At 34.1% G+C, this 18,637-nt stretch overlaps 2 protein-coding genes across 2 annotated transcripts; one reads left to right on the top strand and one right to left on the bottom strand.

Moving 5' to 3' along the window:
• The first annotated feature begins 8,486 nt into the window (after window positions 1–8,486).
• Window positions 8,487–11,683, top strand: LOC107625513 (B3 domain-containing protein Os04g0386900-like). The gene is made up of 4 exons (XM_088503542.1): window positions 8,487–8,848; window positions 8,953–9,012; window positions 10,399–10,541; window positions 11,040–11,683. Exons 2-4 carry the CDS (start codon window positions 8,979–8,981, stop codon window positions 11,349–11,351), a joined length of 489 nt encoding a protein of 162 aa, XP_088359668.1. The 5' UTR covers window positions 8,487–8,848; window positions 8,953–8,978; the 3' UTR covers window positions 11,352–11,683.
• A 478-nt stretch (window positions 11,684–12,161) lies between these two features.
• Window positions 12,162–18,410, bottom strand: LOC107625512 (G-type lectin S-receptor-like serine/threonine-protein kinase At1g11300). Its single transcript, XM_016328157.3, has 7 exons — window positions 16,935–18,410; window positions 16,341–16,466; window positions 13,594–13,748; window positions 13,288–13,498; window positions 12,949–13,189; window positions 12,698–12,848; window positions 12,162–12,601 (listed from the first exon to the last, which is right to left on the bottom strand). The coding sequence occupies exons 1-7, from the start codon at window positions 18,283–18,285 to the stop codon at window positions 12,293–12,295; spliced, it is 2,544 nt and encodes an 847-aa protein (XP_016183643.1). The 5' UTR covers window positions 18,286–18,410; the 3' UTR covers window positions 12,162–12,292.
• Between the last annotated feature and the right edge of the window lie 227 nt (window positions 18,411–18,637).

Genomic DNA, 18,637 nt, shown 5'->3' with positions numbered 1-18,637 from the left:
ATGTCAATCAACTTGAATCTTTTTTATGACTGGAAGTCCCAAGTTAATTTGCACACATGCTCTTGCATACTTTTCCCTTTCTGCAGACTTGGTGGCTAAATCGATGCGGATCGGTTTACCAACAGCTGACGCAATCATTTTCATGGCTTTCTCTTGATAATAGTTAATGTTTAAACCTGTGATTCTTATCCAAACCATGGTAGATCCAAAAGTGTTTTCACAAGGTCTAAATGAAGAACTCCAAGGTTTAACTGCAACATAACTATCAGTAATCATCCACGGTCCTCTAAGGAGAACTTTTTCTCTATCCTCCAAGAGATCAAATTTAACTAAGAAATAGCCAAAACCGACATCTAGTACCTCATATCCTCCTTTGGTTCTCCAGACTCCTTTAAGCCTGTGCGTGATTGCCGTATAGCTAAAGTTTTTTCCAAGAACTTTGATCACGATGGCATCTTTGTAGGGCTCTGCCAATATCTCCTTTGCTTCTTCAGTGAACGTCACAGTTGGTATCTCCGAATCGCCTTGCTTACCAACTACAGCCATCTTATCCCCATCAAGAGAATCAGCAACCTCCAAAGCTCTCCTTGTTGAGGCACCCACAACTTTATCTCTGAACGATATCCGCTGACCTTGAATCTTGTTATTGTCTCCTTTAATTCCCTCCTTTTCACCTGATGCATGCTCACCTCCACTCTCCCCCTTATTGCTCTCGCCGGTATGGCCGGCTACCTCGCTATGTACCACCCTCGAAGACTCTCCCCCGCTCTCTCCACTCTCCATTTCAAAATTCAAAATTATTATGAGTAGGGTTTGATACCGTTAAAGATGATGTTGTTATAAAATGATTATTATTATGGATGTCGTATTACCGAGCAATATCATACGTAATAGAATATGAAATATGTACGTTCTATCATAATGGAGTATGGAATATTATTAATTAATAGGGTATAAATCTGTTTCTACTAATTAATAAGTGAGTTAGGTAATTAATATTTTATTACTATTTACTTCAAATTCTTCATCTATAAATAAATTTTAAAGAAAAGATTTTAAGACACACTAAGAATAACACATAATAGAGACACATAGTTATTTATCTTAAGTAGTGTTTTGACTCCTTTAAGAAAAATATTGTGCATGCAATATTAGTGGGAATACGTTATCTTATATTGAGTGATACATTCAGAATTAATAACAAAGTTCTCTTATAATTTTTTAGTTCTATTTCTAAATTATTTTAATTTCACAATACATTATTAACACGAGAGCTCTTAAGGTAAAAAAATTTTAATTATGTCAGATCTTTCTTGTTTGAAATTTGTACTACTTTATATTTCAGAAAAAAAATTATTTATCAGGATTATAGATGGTGAAATTCACCTCGATTCAATTGGTCTCAATAATATAACACTAAATAATCGCGCTACGGCAACGATTTTTCTTCATCATCATCTTGACGAAAAAAGGATTGAAAAATGAATATCTTATTATAAAAAATTTAATAGAACTATGGAAGAGTCTAAAAAAACAGTAATATCACAAAAAATCGGTGATTCTTCCAAATACCCGATATGCATGGTTGCATTTGTGATTATAGAATTTTAAATCCATCACTGAATATAATTCTGCAATGTTTAAAATAACTTCACAATTAAAATTATGTGAAAAAAAAGTTATTGATAAAGATATATTGAAAAAAAATTTTCAACCTTTCAACCTATAAATATGCTTCTACAGTAGTAATATTGAGATAAGAGATTTACAAAATATTCTAAAATAATTGCATGCTTTTTTGTGACAAAACAGAATAACGAATTGCTCATGAAAAATCATAAAGTTTGTTCCCTAACTGTGCTCCATTCTCCAAAGTGAATGTGACACATTGTGATCCTAAAATTGATTAAAATTAATATTTCGGTAACAAATATGACACACAAAAAAAAAAGAAGAGAAGATTCTTCAATAATAAAAGATCCTATAAAAGGTAGAATAATAAAGAAAAGAAAAATTGTCCTAATAAGAATATAGAAAGCAAATGTCATCGTTATGGTGGTAACGGTCATTGGTCACGTATTTGTTGTATACTAAAGTACTTAATTGAACTTTATTAAGCATCTTTAAAAGAGAATGAGAAAAAGATAGAAATTAATTTTATTTCAAAAGATACTCCTACCATAACTCATCATGATGTATCTGATATATATTTAAATGTATTTACTTTTAAATTTGTTATTCTATTTAAGTTTCAAAGAATCAATAAATAAATTTGTTCTATTATAATATATGTACAATAAATAAAATAACTATGCAAGGAAGAATATGATTTAACTCATTATATCTATAGGCATTAACAAATGATTAAATTATGAATTTCAAAAGAAAATTAATTTTAAAGAGAAATTATAGGTTGAATTGTATTTTCACATATTAATTCTTTCTTGTGAAAAAAATAACGAAGTTACAAAGAAAAGACATTTATTTTGCGGATAATGTAAGTACACATTATTCTCAAAAATAAAATTTATTTTTTTAACCTTGTATATAAAGAGGCAAGTGTTGTTATTATTATTGGTATGTAAAATAATTGATGGCTCTAGACCATCTATTATTTTATTTTCTTGAGGAACAAAACTCATTATAGATAATGCGTTATTATTTACAAAGTCTCAAGAGCACTTGTTGAGTTTTAAAGATATCCATAAAAATGAATATATTAGTATAATTGAATCACATGTCATCAAGATTACGAGAATCGGATCAGTCATTGAACCGGTTGAGTGATTTATTCAATGATTCAATCGAAATCGAACCATAGTTGAATCAGTTTAATTAAATATACAGTAAAATTATAAAAATAATTTATTATATAATTTTAAATATTTAAATTTAATAATTTTTAAATTAATAAAATTCAAAATCTAACATTTTCACAGAATAAATTATCCTAATTCATCATTAAAAATTCATAAACAACTTTAAATTTCACACAAAATATATTTATTTTAGTATCTCAAGTTGGTTCAAGGATATAGAGATTTTAAATTTAATGATAAAAGAATAAACTACCAAAATGGTGAAGCTATTGAATGCTAACATCTATTACACAAATAAATTTAATGAAATTATAATTGAAGTTAACAATCTCAAAATTGACACGGATATATATTTTTATTGTAGCATCACGGACAAGTTTTGTTTTCATGAACTATTTCAAGAGTTATGATGGTCAAATACAAATTTTATACATTGCATTTTAAGATCTTTATCTAGCAAAATTTATAGGGGCTCCAAGCTACCTACTAAAATTCTAAGATCAAGACCTTTATCTTCGAATTTTTTTTATCAAAGGATGGTCCTGTAAACACATAATAAGATTAGTAAAATCAGCAATTAAGAATTTTAATCAGATATAACATCTTATAAGTAAAAGAAAATAACATTAGGTTGCTAATCAGAAGCTCCAAGGATGTCAATTTATCCCGTAGATCTTTTTGGATGCGGCATCAAACCAAATTGAACTTAGAATTGAAACAAGACAGTTTGTTCATAATTTACAACAATTTTAGTGATACCGGATTAAACTAACAAATGGATCAAAATGACCACTTGAAATAGTTACTAATTTCAGTTTTCCTGTTAGGGACACAAAGAGTGAAACAAAATAAACAATTACCAAAATCTCAAATTATATTAAAATTTTATTTAGCATTCAAAATCCAGAATACAAAATTATATCAATATTCTACATAGCATTCAAAATCTAGAATCTAAAATTGAAATTATCGTTGTTTTTGAAAATTATATTAAGCAAAATTTAATATTACAGAATGATTAATTCATATAATTAACAAAATAAAAAAACCTGAAAAACAGAAGAATTTTGCATCAATTCATATAATTAACAAAATAAAAAGATTAAATGAAATCAAATAAGTTCAATAAAGAACAACAATTCATATAATTAATTAATAAAATAAAAAAATTAATTGAAAAACACAATAACTCACCGCAGCAGAGAGCAGAGAAGGAAAGAGTTCACGACAGCAGAATAGATGCTCAACGATGACGATGACAAAATCTTCAAACCGTGTCTCTGATGACCAGACGACCTGATGGCTGACGATGCCGACGACAGAAGCTTCAGAGTTCAAATGACCAGACAACGATGCTGCTGACAAGAGCTTCAATCCATGGTGGTGGTAACTGCAAGTGGTCACTGCCGGTGTCGATTGTGGTATAGACGGTGGAGTTCCTTCTTTCCGTTGGAGGAAGACTGGAAGAGGAAATTAGGGTTGAGGGAGGCGTGGAAAGTGGCTCTTCGAAGGGTGGGTTGGGTAATGGGTTTTCTTTTTTTTTTTTGGCATCAAAACGACGCCGTTTTGGTGGATAGTAAAAAACCAGGACTTTTAAAAACTCGACTGTTTCGTCAGTTACCCTCCTTGACTGTTTTTTTGTCGATTTTTTGCAGGGCAGTTCTGGGAGTCAACCGATCAGGTGACTGGTTCCCGGTTAACCCAGTCGAACCGACCAGTCCGATCCAATTTTTAGAACCATGCATGTCATAGCAAATTAGAAGTTTACTAGTCCAAACAAATTCGCCATTTGATATGACCGATTAGGTCACCCTAGAAGCACAATGATGTGAAGGATCATTGAAAATTTACAATGGAATTCATTGAAGAATTATAAGATTTTTCAATCTAGTGAGTTAAGTTGTGTTGCATGTTTTCAAAGAAAATTGATTATAAGGCTATCAGCAATAAATATTAGATGTGAATCCCTTAATATCTTGAGCAGATTCAATGGTAATATATGCTGATCAGTTCATCCACCAGGTGGATCTTTTAGATATTTTATGGTCCTAATAGACGCATTTTTAAGATGGTTTCATGTGTTCTTATTTCAACTTCATGTTGTGCCTTCAAAGTGAGTCGAAGATGACTTGGAGGTCAGTTACCATGCTGATCGGTTCTGCAGTTTTCACTAACATGTTATCAATGTAGACTTCTACCGACCTATCTCTGTGGTCCTTGAAAACCTTTTTTTTTATCAATCTTTGGTATGTTGCCCTCGCGTTCTTTAGCCCAAACAACATGACTTTGTAATAGAATGTCCCTCCTGGCATTATGAACGCTGTTTTTTCCTCGTCAGATCGGTACATCAGGATCTGGTTATATCCCGAATAAGCATCCAAGAAACGCAAGAATTTGTATCTCGCTGCTGCGTCCAGCAAGGCATCAATGTTGGGAAAGGAGAATGAGTCTTTTGGTTTCGCTTTGTTGAGATTTGAGTAATCCACGCACATTCTCCATTTTTCATTTGCTTTCTTCACAAGAACTACATTCGATAGCCATGTGGAGTAGTCAAGTTCTCTAATAAAATCGGCTTCCAACAAGCTAGCTGTTTGTTTGGCTACCTCGTTTGCCTTTTTCGACAACATTTTCCTCCTCCTCTGTGCAACAGGATGTGCTTCCGGTCTCACGACCAGGCGGTGTTATATGAAGTCCGGGTCTATCACTGGCATGTCGGCTGGGGTCCAGGCAAAGAGACCTCTGTTGGCGCAGATGGATTCAATCAAAGGTTCTTTCAATTCGTGAGGGAGGTTGCGGTTCACAAATGTGAACTTGTCCTCTGTTTACCCTACCTAAAACTCTTCCAGGTCACCTTAAGGTTCGGGCCTCGGGTGCTCATCATGCCTAGCGTTAATATCTGCCAAGAACACCCCGGCTACCTCCGTAAACCTCTTTCTTAATGTTAAGCTAGCGTTGTCACAAGCAACAGCCATTTCCAGGTCTCGTCGTCCACCGCGAACTTCATTGTCAGGAACTTCGTGCAAATGACCACCAATAGCTCGTTGATAGTTCTCCTTTCGAAGATGATGTTGTAAGCCGTGTAGTCTTTCAAGACCACAAACTCAGCCATTGCAGACTTCCTGCTCGGCCCGGAACCCACACAAATCGATAGGATGACGGAACCGTCAAGCCTGATGTAGTTGTCACCCAGTCCTATGACTCCATGATGATGGTTCTTGAGATCACTTTCTTTGAAACCCAGGGCGTCAAACACGTTTCAAAATATGATGTTTGAATTGGCCCCTGTGTCGACTAAGATTCACTTGACCAGGCCAATCCCAATTCTTGTCGTAGTCACCATTGGTAGGTCCTCTGGGAGGTCGTCACACCAGTGGTCTCCATGGCCAAATGATATCTCGGGAAGCTCCCTGGGAGGCATTTTGTTGTCTTCCAATGTCATGCCAAGCACCTTGTCATCTTTCTTTGTTGCCAACCTTGACTTTGGTGGGGCATTTTTGCCGACCACCACATTCACCACCATTGTTGGGGTTGTGTCCGGGTTCTCGGGAGGGTCTTGCCTTGCCTTGACAGTCCGACTTCGGTCCTTTTCAGAACGCTCACTCTCTTTTCTCCTTGGTTCTTGGATGAACCATGAAAATTCGTTCAACTTTTCTTCTCGAATAGCCTGTTCCAACGCATCCTTCAGGTCAAAACAATCCTGCATCTTTGTGAATTTGCCTCCTCGGGGAAACGACTTGAACGATCTCCCAGATGCCATTTCTCTTGGTACCTCCCTTGGCTTCTCGGTGTTGCCAACCTGACGAGTCGGCAGAGCATCCAACCACCATTTGTTGGTGACCACCACCTGGTGACCTCCTCGTCATTTATGTACTCTCTTGCTGCACCTTGTATTTGTATTTCTTACATCGTCCAAATAGGCTTAGTGGTTTGGTGTTTCCTGAAATTCTTGTTCACCAGGCTGTTAGTGAGGCATAAACTAGCCACGGAGTCTGTGAGGCCATCTATCTCCAAACACTCGTCGTTGAACCGGTCCAGGTACTTCCTCGTCGGCTCGCCAACCCGCTGTGTCACACCCAACAGGTTGATCGAATGTTTTGCTTTGGCAATTTGGGTGGTGATTTGGGCCAGAAATTTCTAAGAGATATTTACAAAAGCTGTTATGGAATTTTGTGGTAGGGAGTTGAACCAACGAATCACTGGTCCCGCCAGGGTCACCAGGAACGCGTGGCATCTGACTTCATCACCCACTCCTCCCATGTTCATCCTGGCCTAGAAAGCCGTGATGTGCTCTTGGGGATCTTTGATGCCATCGTATCTCATGTCTGTCGGTTTATCAAAGTTCTTGGGTAGGCAGACTTTGAGGATAGAGGAGGGGAAATGGGTAGCTTCGATCACAGCGGGATCTCGGCGCTTCCTTTTTTGTTCTCCTTTCCGCTCATCCAAGCTCTTGACCTGTCTCGGGGGTAGGTGAGGGTGTGACCGTCGGTCTGGTCATGCCTGTCATCCTTCTCCCTGCCTTGCTTCCGCACTTCTGATCTATGTGTCGAAGACCTGTTTCGAGAATGGCTCGGACGAGCCTCTGTACGCGAGCGAGAGTTTTGACTGTGCTCGGGGTGATAGCGACCTCTCGTTGCCAGCTCCTTCTCTAGGTTCTGGACTCGGTGTCTGAGTTCTTGCATGATCCAAGAGTTATTGCTGTCGGTACTGCCAATTGGACTCTTTCCAAGGGACCAATCACGGGAGTGGCCTTGGTAAAAAAGAGTTTCTCGATGCCTCCAAGAAGTCCCAGTGTTCACTCTGCTCATGAGGTGACCTCCCTGGCATTCGTGGCCTCCCTCCCCGTCTAGTTCATCTTCAGGGCGAGGGAAAATCTCCATTTCAGACTCACGTCAGGTTCTCTATAGACAGCGCCATTGTTCGGTTCTTCGGAGGTCCGGTGAGATGAAAGGTTGCGTGAGATAAGGATTGGGTCCTGAGAGCGAGATCTGCAGAGTGGAAGGCTGGTGGGATTTTTTGGTTGATCGGCGGGTGGGGTCACCTATAAAGATACTTCGATGCTAAAGTAAATATCCGTACGAAGAGACAGCAAAATTAGGGTAAGATATGATGTAACTTGAGAGAGGGATAGATCCCTCCTCTTTATCTATTGTCCTCGGGTGAATCCTTATATTTGGACCCATTCATGTGAAAGTTTTTGTCAGTTGTCCAAACATTGTTTGGTTGAAAAGATGGTGTCACATAGAAAAAAAATAAGTTACGAATGAAAATTTAGAGATTAATTTTTTAAATTACTTAATTAATACATAAATAAATCGTATTAGGACATATGATGTTATTATTTATTTCAGTATATGGTCAAATATTATTTTGACACATGACATTGGGTGATTAGGTAATTAGGTCGAGTAACATGAGATACAAAGCAAAAATTTTGAATTCAAATTGAGAGTCAACTTTAGAATCGAAGTAAATTTGAGGATCAAAGTTTGAGTATTAAGTATTAACTCTTCAACCAATCAACTATATACTCTCTAGATTATATTCACTGGCAGAAGATCATTTATTTTTTTTTAATGGTTAAATATTGACACAAAACACAAAAGTTGCTGGTGTCGTAAACTTTTTGGATTCTTTAGTACTTTGTCCCGTACAATTTTGATCATTGTAGAATTATCAAATACACACATTCCACTATATAAATATACAAGTCTGAACTCTCAAATATTCTCTATCGGTTTTCTCAGTTACGCTCACCTCGTTACTTGATGCATTCATCTCTTCATCTACATCTTTAATCTTTCTATTTTCAAATCGCACTCAATTCACCGTTGAAAATGTACCTGAAAATATCTTGAAAATATGCATCTGAGCACGCAACAGCTGGATTCGCGGGAAGGGAAATTCGCTGTGCTGCATGTGACTGCCTGAAACACCACAAACTTTTTATAGTCTTCAGCAGCACAGGAAGCAACGCGAAGTTGTAGCAGGCGCCTTCAGAAACTTTTGGCGCGTTCTACCTGTTGATAACGGTATTGGCGTATCACATTCTTGTAACCTAATTTGTCTTTTAGAAAATCAAATTCTTTAATGAATGTTTTGTTTTTATACTGAATAATTTTTTAAACCTCCATAGTTACACCATTGCCCACCTTCTCAAGCATGAGTTCTCCAGGATCATCCTCAACCTCAAGAGGTAATTTTTATTTTTTATTCTTTTTAAAATTTGAATTGAGCGGTGATATTGAGATTTTAAATCTCCATTTTGTTTATATTTTATACAAATTGTTGAGATTTAATAAAATAACCTGCTAATCAAGTTAATGAAATTTTTCTTTCACTTTTAAGTAGACTGCATGCCGTGATGCTCTCCCTTGTTTTTATTTTATTTTATTTTATAATCTTTTTTATGACTTGGATAAAACTAAATGTATGCTCGAAAAGCAAGCGCACTGTTAGTAGTTTAACACTTAAACAGAACTTTTTCCTGAGTTGTTGCCAATAATTAGTGTGTGGGAAAGAAGTCTGAAATTATTTATTTGGTTAGTGTTAAACAGCTTTGCCCATGGAATTTATTTATTTATTTATTTAAATTATTAATGTTAAACAAATTTGAATATTGGGAACAAATTGCGTTTTTGTTGTACTTGTGAATAGCTTAGTATTCAATTTAACAAAATGTTAAGTGTAAAGATGTTCCCAAAAGGGCTTTTGGTTTCTTGATGTGGGTTCCAAAACAGGACATAACATTGTCCCTTCCCCTGATTACCTCTCTACTTGACGTAGTGTTTAGAAGCTGTCTTTGGGATACAAATACAGAGATAATAAGTATGCAAATATGTTTGATATTAGACGTGATGTGGGAGTTCCTAATGTAAATCGGAGTTTAATGCCTTATAACCACATAATATGGCATATCTAAAGGTTGGAAGAGTGGTAAATCAACAACTTGGTGAACAAAAGCATTCTACAATACCACTTAATTTAGTAGAAAGTGTACCCCTCAAAAGCAAATTGATAAGAGGGGAGTGGCTAGATAGTCCATGTATCACAACTTGCAAAAATTGTTGACTTTATCATTTTTTTCCTTACAAAGGGAGCCTTTGAGCAACGGTTGAGTTGTCTCTATGTGACCTTTTGGGTTCAAGTCGTGGAAACAGCCACCAATGGAATTATCAGGCTAAGCTACGTACATTATACCCTTTGGGTGTGACCCCTTCCCTGCATCCTGGGGTAATGCGGTAGGGTACATAAACCATAGGTAATAGAGACATTTAGGTTAATTAAGGGAAAAGGTTATAAAACCATGATGTGATTGAAATTGGTAAAAATAAGTTGTATAGAGTTAACTGTTTTGGAAGTGTTTTGATAATGCATCTAAAGAATAAAGAACTTTAGCATGGCAAAGTTGGAAACTAGTATCCAAGGAAATAGGACCAAGGGAATTAATAAAATTATTTATGGAATATAGACTCATAGTTGGAAGGGTTGTGATCTGATGAAACTATTTGGAAGGGTTGTGATCCGATGAAACTATGTATGCAACATTTAAATCTAACTTCAACCAACTCAAATTTTGCAGTTTCAGTAGAAGAGCAAGCCCCATTGCCAAAGCCGGCTGATCCTGCAGCAAACTTATCGAGCGATGAGATTGCACCACTTTCAGGAAATCCATTCTTTCATGTAGTTCTTTCAAAATCACATGTTCGTCGTAGTTGTCTCATGGTAATTTCACATTATGTTATAATTTCATTTGCCTCTTATATAGTCAGAGAAGATTAAGAAGTCACATGAACGTCTAAATTTCTGATGAATATCAATCTTCCACATTTCAGAAGACCATTTCTGTTTAATTTAAGGTTATGAATTAGATTACAACGGATGCATGTTTGCACTTGATGTCTTCAATGGAAAGGATAAGAATACACAAAATCAGGATGCAACAACCTTAATGTTGTGCTAAGACTGACCCTAAAACATTTTTATTTTACATTTCAATTATTGCTTCGAATTTGCAATAGTCATTGGAGCTGAATGCACTTGTTCTTTCAAAGGTCCATTTCATGTATAGGGATTTTCTTTTTTTTAAAACTCTACTGCGCCTGTTGAGCACATGAAAACACAAGACAATTTAATGTTTGTGTTAGCCATAAAATATTTATTCTCTTCTTTTACACTTCCAATAATAAATTAATCATGTTAAAATCTTATATTGGTAAATAGGGGCCATCAAAGGACTTAGTAGATATACTTCCATCTGCTGAGGTCCCTACTGTTCTTAAGTGTGGAGGTGAGAGCTGGGACATGGTGTATCGTGGACATGCTCCGGGTCGCAAGTTCTTCGATGGAGGCTGGAGAAAATTTGTCAAAGCTAATTGTTTGGTAGAGGGAGATGCTTGTGTTTTCGAGCTCATGGCAAACAGTGATGAGAAAATTGTCTTTGAAGTTCAAATTCTCAGAGGTGATGTCCCCAAAGTGTTTTTTAAAAGGGATAGAATTGGTGAAAGTGAACAGAAGCCAATTGTCATTGACTAGTGAACCACAATATGGTATAGTGTTGCAGGGTTTCTTTTGGTGCTTAGGTTGCTGCAACTAATTGTTTGGAATATCTGTTTAGTGAATGAATGCATTGGAATATTTTTGTATATTGTAGTGTTGTTGACTTGCTCTGGATAGATAGTAAGTGCTTGAGTATGCAATGTAAAATATGTTTCTTAAATCAAAAGTAATGGTTTGTTTATACTAATTAGAAGGGCAAAAAATATGTCATAATAATAAGTATACTCGGTTATTGGAATAGCTAAATTTGTTTAGGATGTCTTTGGGTATGAATTTGATTTTTGATATGGGGAAGATGAGTTAAGAAATGGCCAAATATGCCCTTTATTTATTTTAGTCTGTTTATAGTCACGACTATGTCATGGTCAACAAGGTGGAAACTTCCAAGAAAAGATTTAGAATTGGGAGGCCGGGCGATCCTGCCGGTGAACTGACTGTACCTCAAACCAGCACAGGGGAATGCTTCAAAGGCTTCGGCATTGAGGTATCCTTCAGTTCCACCGTCATCTATTTGATCTTGCAATTGATGCTCTTACTAGCAAGTCAGACAAAACACGAAAGTGTTTTTCAGTTTGGTGATTTTAACTTCTCATAACTGGCCATTACAGGCTTCTTCTATCATGCTTTTTAAGTGGTGATTTATTTATTTATTTTCTTTCATAGTTAGATAATATCATAAATTCACCTTTTTATGAAGAATTAGCTTAGCACTATCAAATATGTGCAGAGAAGTTTAGTGCATCAGAAGTCAGAACAGATCTTGCTTTAGAAATCACTCAACATTCACCAACCAAAGTATTTAGCCTAGATGTTAATATAAAACTTCATATTCTCATCATTAATAGTTGCACAAAAGAGAAAACAAAAAGATCAATACTCAGCTTGAAATCTCATGAATTCAATTTGCACATATTATATTATCTCCCTTCTAATTCAGTAAGAGTTACATTGTTGTTTGAGCTGGATTGGTGACTTTTCCGAGAGGATTCTGAACTGTGCAGCTTTTGTTTGTGGACAAATGCAACTTGTCCTGGTGGAGGAAGATGTGTAATCTCACTTATTAGCATCAAAACCACAGTGGATATAGTTGGTCTTTCTTTTGTCAATTCTTGCACACATAAAAGTCCAATGTGTATGCACCTCAAAATACTTTTCTCAAAGCATGGATCCATAATCTCTGGATCTGTTAATGATATGATGTTATTTTCATTCCATAGTTTCCATGCCTTGAAAAACACAAAACAAAACTTTGTTAATATGAGTATAATAAATGAAATTGAAACTGTTTGTAACTAAAAGGTGGTAGAGGAACAGTGACTAACATATCCAACAAGGCTTAGTGATTGCTGATGGTTATAAAAGCTGGTGTTTCTTCGTCCGCTAACAATCTCTAGTAACAAAACTCCAAAGCTGTAGACATCTGACTTCTCTGAAAAAAGTCCTTCCATTGCATATTCGGGTGGCATGTAGCCGCTACATCCAAAAAGCGAAATGCAACAAGTAACTAACTAATTAATTATTAAATAGCTCAATACGTAAAGATAATTATGCAAAAAAAAAAAGGATTACATACTAGGTTCCAACGACTCTCTTTGTATTAGCTTCGTCATTTTCACCTTCTCTAAAAATTCTAGCTAAACCAAAGTCTGATATTTTTGGATTCATCGCATCATCCAACAATATGTTGCTTGCCTTAAGATCTCTATGTATGATTCTAAGCCTTGAATCTCTGTGAAGATAAAGTATACCACGAGCTATTCCTTCAATTATGTTGAAACGTTTTTTCCAATCTAAGACTTTTCTTCGCTGCGGATCTACAGAATATGACGAACAAAAGCTATGCTTAAGTTGAGGGAAAATGGATGCACATAAGACCTAAGAGTATAATACTAAGAAGGATGGAAGAACGAACCAAAGAGAAAAGCATCCAAACTTTTGTTTGGCATGAACTCGTACACCAACATTTGTTCGTCGCGTTCGACACAACAACCAAGAAGTCTAACAAGATTGCGATGTTGAAGTTTTGATATAACCACTACTTCGTTCATAAATTCTTCCAACCCTTGTCCAGACGCTTTGGATAATCTTTTCACCGCGATTTCTTGTCCGTCTTCCAAATGTCCCTAGAAGATAGTTAAAGTCTTAAAGATGTTCAAATATATTGATTTTTGCAGCATAATGTGAAGGATTATTGGCACATCTTAGGGTGAATTATTACCTTATATACTGGACCAAAACCTCCTTTCCCAAGCATGTTTTCAGCATGAAAGTTGTTTGTAGCAGTTGCAAGCTTTTCAAATTCAAATAACGGTAGTTCGTCGAGTTTCATTTGTTTTTGTTCCCCAACAGTACTCTTTTTTAGAGTCAGAGTTCCTGAAACTTTCATTTGTAAGAAAGAAAAATATACATTCTTGAACTAAGAATTTTAACGAAATCTACAATACACACAAACAAAATTAATGGATGTGCTTCTTTCACCGATGATAATTTTATTGGATATAATGATGTTTCTAATTTTTTATTTTATTTTATTCATGTGTGTTTGTTTAAAGTTGGACTCTCACATTCTCTAAAAGAGTTTCAAATAGGTGTTTTATGAAAAAAAAACAAACAAACCGATAAGGTAAGAAATTAATCATCATTAAATTTATGACTTATATCATATGCGAGTTTTATTGTTATAATTTAGATGAAGGGAAAGTATGGGGAGCCAATGGAATATTTATACAATGTGTACAATGGAGGTTTAGGGAGTATTAGAGATAATCATTGGTGTTACCCTTTCCTATCAACTGAAACTTTTGGGATGAGTGGTATCATGACATGGTATTAGAGCGCTAGATCCAAAAGGTCAAGAGTTCGATCTTGGTCAACCCCAAAATATACTCGGATGGTTATTCTAGATAGTATGTGGATGTTCATTTTGTAACTTAATAGCCTATTGTACACATTGTACAAATAGTCCATTGTCTCCCTAGTGGAATCCTTAGATTAAAGTGTTGTTTTATTGTCTTTAATATTTGGAATAAGTCTTAAAGTTGTCATAATGTTTAAATTGTCATATTAAGTTTCTAATGTTTCAAAATCGTCTCAATATTATCGTGCCATTAATGATTTTTTTACAAGTTGATAGTAGGACAATATTAAGACGAATTTAAAACGTTATATTTAGATTCAAATATAACTAAAACGTTGCAGACAAAAAGATACATTATATTACTTTTAAAAGAATTATCAAATCAAATAAAATAAAAGTGAATTTTAACATAATGAATTGCATTACGAATTCAAGATTTTTAATCATCATGAAATACTTGTAGAATGATTAGTAGATAAACTTCTGAAAAAAAATCATATTTTCAACTTTATTTTTAATTTTGAAATAATTTTAATTCTATCTTTCAATAATATTAATTTTTTTACCATATTTAATTATGCAATTATTTTTTAATCACATCTAATAAGTAAATTACTCTTAATTATATTACTATCATTCAAAATGAATTTATTTTTTAAAAAAATTTACTCTTAAAGATTTTTAATCATAAAATGCTTATAGGATGTCTAGTACATAAACTTGCAAGGGTGAAAAAAAATAGCATGGTATATATACAATAAAGTATAAATTATACTTTTTTATCTCTAATGTATTGAATTTTTTTAATATTTAATTTAAGAAAACTTTATTTTTAACTTTGAAATAAATTTTAATTTTATTCTTCAATAATATTAATATTTTACGTTAGATAATTATTTTTAAACAATCTAGGTAAATTATTTTTAATTACACTATTTTCATTCTAAATAAATTTATTTTTTCAATTTTACTCTTAATCACATTATTTTCATTCTAAGTAGATTTATTAATAATTATCTATCATAAAAAAATTATATTATTGAAGGATTAAATTAAAAATAAAGTTTAATTAAATTAAACTTTAAAAAAATTTAGTATATTAAAGTCAAAAAATATAATTTATACTTTACTGTATATGTACCATACTCTTTTTTTCTTTCTCAGAAAGTTTATTTACTAGCTATTCTATAAGCATGAGTAAAAAATTTAAATTTGTAATACAATTCATTCCATTAAAATTCACTATCATTTTATTTGATTTGGTAATTCTTCTAAAGAGTAATGTATAGTTTCTCAATGTTTTTGTCTTATTTAAGTCCCTAATGTTTTAAAATTGTCTCAATGTGGTCCTATTATCAACTTTGCTAACAGATTACTAACGACAGAATAATATTGGGATGATTTTGAAACATTAGGAACTTAAATAGGACGATTTAAAGGTTAGAGATAACTTTGATACTTATTCTAAATATTAGAGATAAAAATAATATTTTATTCTATAATTTAAGGATAATTAAATTTTTATTTTTTTATTTTACCAATTTTCTAAGGTTTGATCCATATATTTTAAATACACTAGTGGATTAATAAGTTATAATACAAATTAATTCACAATATCTTTTCTATTATTCTAGTAGGACTAGTAGTTATATAATAAAGAAATTATTTATCAATATCAGTATAAAGGCATAATGATAACTGACAAGAATCAAATGTTTTTATTAATATGCTAATCTAGGAATATTTTAACAAAAAAGATTTGATGATAAAGCTATATTAAATTAAACTTATTCCTGATGCAATATTGATATATTCAATTATAAGAAAAATAAAATAACATTATTTCTTATCATTAAATAGCATAAAAAAGTTAGTAAATAAAGTCTAACTATTCCTAGTCAATTCTTTATCACATTACCATTATCAAAAGTCTTTGTCGCACTATATTGAATTATTGTTCAAAAAGACCTGATTGACACAGTCAAAATTATGTTCATTCACTCTATGTGAACCATGTATTTAATCAGAAATACATGTTATATTATATGGAAAAGCCAAATTAAATTAAACTGTTTTGATCCAAGACAGAAAGTGGTAAGGTAACTTACGAGTTTGTTTAGCAGTCCATTTTTGCCACATAATGTATGCACAAATCGCTAATGCAATTATGCCTATCACCCCAGCAACAATTGGAATCATTAATGGCTTGTTTCGTCTTCTTCCCTTACTTGTAGCTGCAAGGTATTCAGCATATGTATAGAAGGATCAGAGAGCCAAAACAAGCTCATATCAACTTTCAATATTAAAAGTCTAGTCAAATTTTTGGATTGATGATTACTTCTATTTGTATAAGAAAAAATATGTATTGAACATTTAAACCTTTGTATTATGTGCCAATACTCACTTTATCGGCTACTACTTATAATTTAATTTTATCGTAATTGCAACTCTTTATTTTACTCTAAACTCTAACCACTAGAATATGAAGTTTAATTGATATGAAACTGTTCTAGTTTCAGCGCAGCTGTATAGCTCATAAAATTTTTTCCGACATTACTTTTTTTTTTTTAATCCAAAACACAATATTAAAACCAATTCAACCAACCAAAACATTGGCGCACACCTTTAATTTGTATTTTTATCAAGATTCAAATAATTATTTATCACAACTAATCAAAGAGATAATAAAAAGAAAAACATACCAATTAGTTGAGAATAAGGGACACGCAAGAAGAGATCAACTCCACCATAAGGGAACTTCTGCAAATCAATCAAGTCTCTAATCCAAAACATGCATCCAACATAAGAATCATAAGCATAAGCCAAACAAGAACAATTGGCCAAACAATTCGTTTTGCACTTGTCCAAATTAGCATCAGATCTCTCAGCAAAATCCGGCACTTTCATATTATTAAACACCTTAAACCCATCTTGTTGCACTTCAACTCCACCATTACTATTACTATTATTATTATTACCACTATTGTTCAAATTCTTCAACCTAACACACTGAAGCTGTGCCTCCTTCTTCCTCACACAACCACTAGTCCAATTTTTCTTACTCCATTCTTCCAAATTCCTTGGCTCAAACCCTTCAAAACAGCTACAAATCGGTTTGCTAGATGGATCACAGTTTCCGAATGGCCCACACGTGCCATAAAAATCACACTCATTTTGAAAAACTTCAAACGTCACATAATTCTTCTTGTTCAAGAATCTTGCCAGCCTAAGCTTTCCATCAAAAGTCAACGAGAGAATACCGAATTCGGCCGGATTAGCAAAACTGTAAGTTAGGTAAGCGGTTCCGTCTGGATCATGGTCCAGACGCCAACCATAGAGATACTCTGTTAGCATCCTCGGAGCGCCAAGGAAAACCCGGCCGTTCCATGGACCGGTTCGCCAATACGGTTGAGTTTTCTTGTACCAGAAGAAAACTTCCGGAGCGGCCAACCGCTCTAGGCTCCCGGTGAAGTCCCCAGAAGAAGGATCCGTGGGGGATTTCCAAGAAACATACTCAATTTTCTTGCCTGTGAACTTGTTGGCTGCGATTTTCATAGTCGGCACGGCTGTGTCCGCAGGGTGGTTGAAACTGTCCCAAACCGTTTCTCCAGTGTTGTCATCTGTAAGAACAAGATTACCGTTATCTTGAAGTTGAGCACTTGAGATATTGGTGACATTTTTAGTTGAGAATGTGAGGTTTGTTGACCAAACTATATGGTTTCTTCCGTCCATTACTACGATGTTGCCATCCTTGTGAATCTTGATAACCCCTGAAGAATTTTTCACGGGTTGATCTCTGTTTGCTATCCATATGATGTTGGAGTCAGAGAGGTACCATATTGCGGCATAGCGATTTGTTGAGTTTGGAGGGCTGAAGAATCCGAGCTTGAAGTTAGTGTTGTTTGAGGTCATTGTGTGATTGTCATTGATGAACGTGGTTGATGTGATTGTGTCATTCACAGAGCTCAAACATAAATGGATGCTGCAAAATATGAATAAAGTAGTGATGAACAAGAAGGAATTGGTATGAGTTTGATGACTCAGAAAACCCATGAAGAATTCTAATGTAGTAGAATTTTGTGTGGTTGAAGTGATAATAATAGTACTAGTTTGGATGTGCTGGGTTTATTTCCATTTTTCCTACAAAATTATTGGTGTTGAATTCTGATGTGTTGACCGTGGTATTTCGATTTAGTGTTTTATTTATTTATTTATTTATTTATTTACGTGTTGGGTTAAGCCTGTTGGCTTTAGTTGTGTAGGAGGAGGTGTCAATTATTTTTTATTTTTCAGCAAAGTTAATAAATTTAGAAAAAAAATTTCTTAAAGGCAGTAGTGACTTATATATAAATAATTTAAAAATAGTGATAATTTGATAATTAATGTATGATTATCTTTAGTTATT

This window comes from Arachis ipaensis, chromosome B2, assembly GCF_059453495.1.
Source record: "Arachis ipaensis isolate K30076 ecotype BB chromosome B2, ASM5945349v1, whole genome shotgun sequence".
NCBI lineage: Eukaryota > Viridiplantae > Streptophyta > Magnoliopsida > Fabales > Fabaceae > Arachis > Arachis ipaensis.
The sequence above is the reverse complement of the archived record's forward strand: the minus strand, read 5'-3'. Positions and strand labels throughout refer to the sequence as shown.

What these genes read in the sequence shown, in the direction of transcription:
- LOC107625513 (XM_088503542.1), top strand. Translation starts at nt 8,979, where the DNA reads ATGAGTTCTCCAGGATCATCCTCAACCTCAAGAG. An exon ending in ATCATCCTCAACCTCAAGAG is followed by an intron (nt 9,013 to 10,398) that starts GTAATTTTTATT and finishes CAAATTTTGCAG; the next exon opens with TTTCAGTAGAAGAGCAAGCC. An exon ending in TTCGTCGTAGTTGTCTCATG is followed by an intron (nt 10,542 to 11,039) that starts GTAATTTCACAT and finishes ATTGGTAAATAG; the next exon opens with GGGCCATCAAAGGACTTAGT.
- LOC107625512 (XM_016328157.3), bottom strand. Translation starts at nt 18,285, where the DNA reads ATGGGTTTTCTGAGTCATCAAACTCATACCAATTCCTTCTTGTTCATC. An exon ending in AAGAGAGTCGTTGGAACCTA is followed by an intron (nt 12,849 to 12,948) that starts GTATGTAATCCT and finishes TTTTGGATGTAG; the next exon opens with CGGCTACATGCCACCCGAAT. An exon ending in CACTAAGCCTTGTTGGATAT is followed by an intron (nt 12,602 to 12,697) that starts GTTAGTCACTGT and finishes GTGTTTTTCAAG; the next exon opens with GCATGGAAACTATGGAATGA.